General features: G+C 43.8%; 1 protein-coding gene across 1 annotated transcript in view; it reads right to left on the bottom strand.

Moving 5' to 3' along the window:
* Nucleotides 1-4,828, bottom strand: part of LOC119350097 — a 25,996-nt gene that overhangs the window by 1,772 nt on the left and 19,396 nt on the right. The window contains exons 2-3 of the mRNA XM_037618096.1: nt 1,989-2,095; nt 1,374-1,487 (exon numbers count right to left, since the gene is read on the bottom strand). Of these exons, the coding sequence (XP_037473993.1) occupies nt 1,374-1,487; nt 1,989-2,095 (221 nt within the window). The remainder of the gene's footprint in view (nt 1-1,373; nt 1,488-1,988; nt 2,096-4,828) is intronic.

Here is a 4,828-nt window from a genome sequence, read left to right as displayed (position 1 = left end):
CCCGCCGTCTTTATTAATTGGTATAAAATAATAAAATAGGTAGCGCAAGCAAGGAAGCAACTCCAAAACAAAAAATATTATTGTCTGCCAAAAAAGTGGTCAAGACACAGAATCCTAATCACATCCTCAAACATATTGCATTACTCATCAAGGTGACACTATTTTTTCCTGTTTATACCTGAGCAGAAGTACCAAGAATATCTCATGGTCCATATCCATTATCACAGAATGAGTACTTTGCACCACCAAATTGAGAGGATACATGACCAAAGCAACAAAAAGAAAGACACAGCATACTGTCAGCTGAACCCTATTCTGAACAAATCCTAAGTTATTGGAAATAACAAAGCCAGCTAGAGCCTATGCCCTGGACCATTTCAGTAGGAACCTTCCCATGACTCAAAGTTTTTGATAAACGACACCCAGCTCCATGTGGAGCTCCAGGTATTCTGGTATATTCTTGCCCAAAAGTATTACGTCGGACTGTGCATTCGACAACTAATGCAAAACAAGGATAAAATTCTTTTGAAATCATATATGATGTTTTGAACCTTAAATATTTTCACACAGAGCTATGCAAGAAACCAAGGTTTTTGAGTCGCCTAGCCAAGTCGAGTCGCCATGCCTCCGACTAGTGGCTCGCTGCGATTAGTCTGCGACCCGTCGTGATTAATCGCCCCAAGTCGCCCCAGGTGTTAAGAGGAGGAGGAGGAGGAGGAGGAGGATGAGGGGGAAGAGGTGCTGTTGCAGGCGGAGGAAGGGGAAGGCAGCTGCTTGGAGGATACTTCAGCTCGGAGAAGGCAGCAGCAGCTCGTAGGAGCAATGGAGGCGGCGATTCTGATGTGGGATGGGAGCACGCGTCTTGCTCCTCCTCTGTTTCGTGCTAGAGAGCTGGCCCAATAGGCCCATTATATAACCCTAGCTTCCAAATAAAATCCAAACCGTCCATATGCTCTAATCTGGACCGTGCATCTGCTCTCCCATGTGCCTTTCTCCTTCGTCTCTTCCGTGCTTCTCGTCGTACAGGCGGCGCACTCCCAGCTTCGTCTCCTCCTCCCCCGCCTCGAACTCTGGCCTCCTCACCTTCCCAGTCTTCCCTCCCTTGGCCTTGCTGAAGCAAGCCGCCCTGCTTTCAGGTCCTAGTCGCCCGACTAGTCGTCGACTAATCGTCGACTAGCCTACCAGCCGCGCGACTCGCTCCTCAAGCCAAGTCGCCTGCGCAAGCCAACCTCGCTCCAACGACTCGGCGATTAGTCGACGATTAGTCGGCGACTCAAAAACCTTGCAAGAAACTATAAATTATAATGCATGCAACATAAACTGAAATGCTGGAAAGCTAAACAAAGCAAGAAATATATGGTGCTTTAATATACCCGACTGTACAATTTTGCTGCGATAGCATAATCTTTTTTCTTTAAAGAGATATTCCCTAGTGATATAAGCTCTGATGCCACGATTTCCCGTTTAAGCATGGGCTCCTCCTGAACCTACAGAACATCAATTAAATCAATTCTATGCAGGATACATGTGATACATTATATCTGACAAAACAACCTTAATGTTTGCTGTAAATATATGGAGGAAAAAGGATTTGATTACATAAGCGTATCTTTTCTCAAATTTCTATGACTGCACAAGCATAATATTTTGAGTACTCGTGATAATCTCCTAACATCCATGCTCAGTATTGTAAGTACAAAAATTACCGCCAAAATTGTCATAAACTGGTACAATGTTTAGGTAGCTATTAATATCAACATGGCACATATGCAGATGTCCTCCCCAGCCGCAATGCTCCACAAGTTTTTTCAGAAAAAAATGGTTACGGAAGTGTCCAGTACAGCATGCCACAGCTGCAGCCAGTATGAAAAACAAATGCCAGAAAGGGAAGTACAAAAAAAATTCAGTATGGAAAATAAACAAAGAAAATGGGTACCCAACAAAATTAAATTCATGGACTTGACAAAGCTCAGATGAATGTACAACACCTTAACTAGGAGCTTGATACATTCTGTTGAGTTAGCATCTCTAGCAGCCATAAGAGGTGTCACACCATTTACCATCTTGTTGTACTGGAGAAATATTAAGATATCAGCTCCAATGGTCAATACATAGAACTAAACTGATGAGGCAAGCCTTCAGCAAAGAAAATTGATTCAGTACACCTGCAGTAAAATCAGTGAGAAGGTTAATTTTATCAAGATAATGCCACAGTAAAATCTGTCTTCTTCTTAAAGATCCATTTGTTTTCTATCGCTCGCCGATCATCGGGCAAGTCAGGCAAAGTCCATACTTTGTTTTCATACATGGATTCTATCTTGGATTGCATGGCTTCTAGCCATTTGTTGGAATCTGGGCCCGCCATCGCTTCTTCATAGTTCGAAGGTTCACCGTTGTCTAACAACATGATTTCCAGGACAGGGTTGCCATACCACTCTGGTGTGGAACGTGTCCTTGTGGACCTACGAAGTTCAGTAGCAACTTGATCAGAAGTACCTTGATCATCATCATTAATTTCCTCTCCAGTCGGTGTAGGCACCACAGGAACGTTTTCCTGAGCTGCACTACTTTCCGGTTCAAGAGGTAGTACTTCATCGAGTTCTACTTTCCTCCCACTTACTCCTTTCGAGAGAAACTCTTTTTCTAGAAAGGATCCGTTCTTGGCAACAAAGATCTTGCCTTCGGATCTAAGGTAGAAGGTATACCCAATGGTTTCCTTAGGGTATCCTATGAAGACGCATTTTTCCGACTTGGATTCGAGCTTTTCAGGTTGAAGTTTCTTGACATAAGCATCGCATCCCCAAACTTTTAGAAACGACAGCTTAGGTTTCTTCCCAAACCACAATTCATACGGTGTCGTCTCAACAGATTTAGACGGTGCCCTATTTAAAGTGAATGTAGCTGTCTCTAGAGCGTATCCCCAAAATGATAGCGGTAAATCGATAAGAGACATCATAGATCGCACCATATCCAATAGAGTGTGATTATGACGTTCGGACACACCGTTACGCTGAGGTGTTCCAGGCGGCGTGAGTTGTGAAACGATTCCACATTTCCTTAAGTGTGTACCAAATTCGTGACTTAAATATTCTCCTCCACGATCTGATCGTAGGAACTTTATCTTTCGGTCACGTTGATTCTCTACCTCATTCTGAAATTCCTTGAACTTTTCAAAGGTCTCAGACTTGTGTTTCATCAAGTAGACATACCCATATCTACTCAAGTCATCGGTGAGAGTGAGAACATAACGATATCCTCCGCGAGCCTCAACGATCATTGGACCGCACACATCGGTATGTATGATTTCCAATAAGTTGGTTGCTTGCTCCATTGTTCCGGAGAACGGAGTCTTGGTCATTTTACCCATGAGGCATGGTTCGCACGTGTCAAATGATTCATAATCGAGAGACTCTAAAAGTCCATCAGTATGGAGCTTCTTCATGCACTTGACACCTATGTGACCAAGGCGGCAGTGCCACAAGTATGTGGGATTATCGTTATCAACTTTACATCTTTTGGTATTCACACTATGAATATGTGTAACATTACGTTCGAGATTCATTAAAAATAAACCATTGACCATCGGGGCATGACCATAAAACATATCTCTCATATAAATAGAACAATCATTATTCTTGGATTTAAATTAGTAGCCATCTCGCATCAAACAAGATCCAGATACAATGTTCATACTCAAACTTGGCACTAAATAACAATTATTGAGGTTTAAAACTAATCCCGTGGGTAAATATAGAGGTAGCGTGCCGACGGCGATCACATCGACCTTGGAACCATTCCCGACGCGCATCGTCACCTCGTCCTTTGCCAGTCTCCGCTTATTCCGCAGCTCCTGCTGTGAGTTACAAATGTGAGCAACGGCACCGGTATCAAATACCCAGGAGTTACTACGAGTACTGGTAAGGTACACATCAATTACATGTATATCAAATATACCTTTAGTGTTGCCGGCCTTCTTGTCCGCTAAGTATTTGGGGCAGTTCCGCTTCCAGCGACCCTTCCCCTTGCAATAAAAGCACTCAGTCTCAGGCTTGGGTCCATTGTTTGACTTCTTCCCGGCAACTGGCTTACCGGGCGCGGCAACATCTTTGCCGTCCTTCTTGAAGTTCTTCTTACCCTTTCCCTTCTTGAACTTAGTGGTCTTATTGACCATCAACACTTGATGTTCTTTCTTGATTTCAACCTCTGCTGACTTCAGCATTGAGAATACTTCAGGAATGGTCTTCACCATCCCCTGCATATTGTAGTTCAACACAAAGCTCTTGTAGCTCGGTGGGAGCGACTGAAGGATTCTGTCAATGACCGCCTCGTCCGGGAGGTTGATCTTCAGCTGGGATAGGCGGTTGTGCAACCCAGACATTTTGAGTATGTGCTCACTGACAGAACTGTTTTCCTCCATCTTACAACTATAGAACTTGTCGGAGACTTCATATCTCTCGACCCGGGCATGAGCTTGGAAAACCATTTTCAGCTCCTCGAACATCTCATATGCTCCGTGTTTCTCAAAACGCTTTTGGAGCCCCAGTTCTAAGCTGTAAAGCATGCCGCACTGAACGAGGGAGTAATCATCAGCACGTGATTGCCAAGTGTTCATAATGTCTTGGTTCTCTGGGATGGGTGCTTCACCTAGCGGTGCATCTAGGACATAATCTTTCTTGGCTTCTATGAGGATGATCCTCAGGTTCCGGACCCAGTCCGAATAGTTGCTGCCATCATCTTTCAGCTTGGTTTTCTCTAGGAACGCGTTGAAGTTCATGTTGACATGAGCGTTGGCCATTTGATCTACAAGACATATTTTGCAAAAGTTTTA

The sequence above is a fragment of the Triticum dicoccoides genome, chromosome 1B (assembly GCF_002162155.2).
Source record: "Triticum dicoccoides isolate Atlit2015 ecotype Zavitan chromosome 1B, WEW_v2.0, whole genome shotgun sequence".
NCBI lineage: Eukaryota > Viridiplantae > Streptophyta > Magnoliopsida > Poales > Poaceae > Triticum > Triticum dicoccoides.
This window is presented reverse-complemented; position numbering and strand designations above follow the sequence as displayed.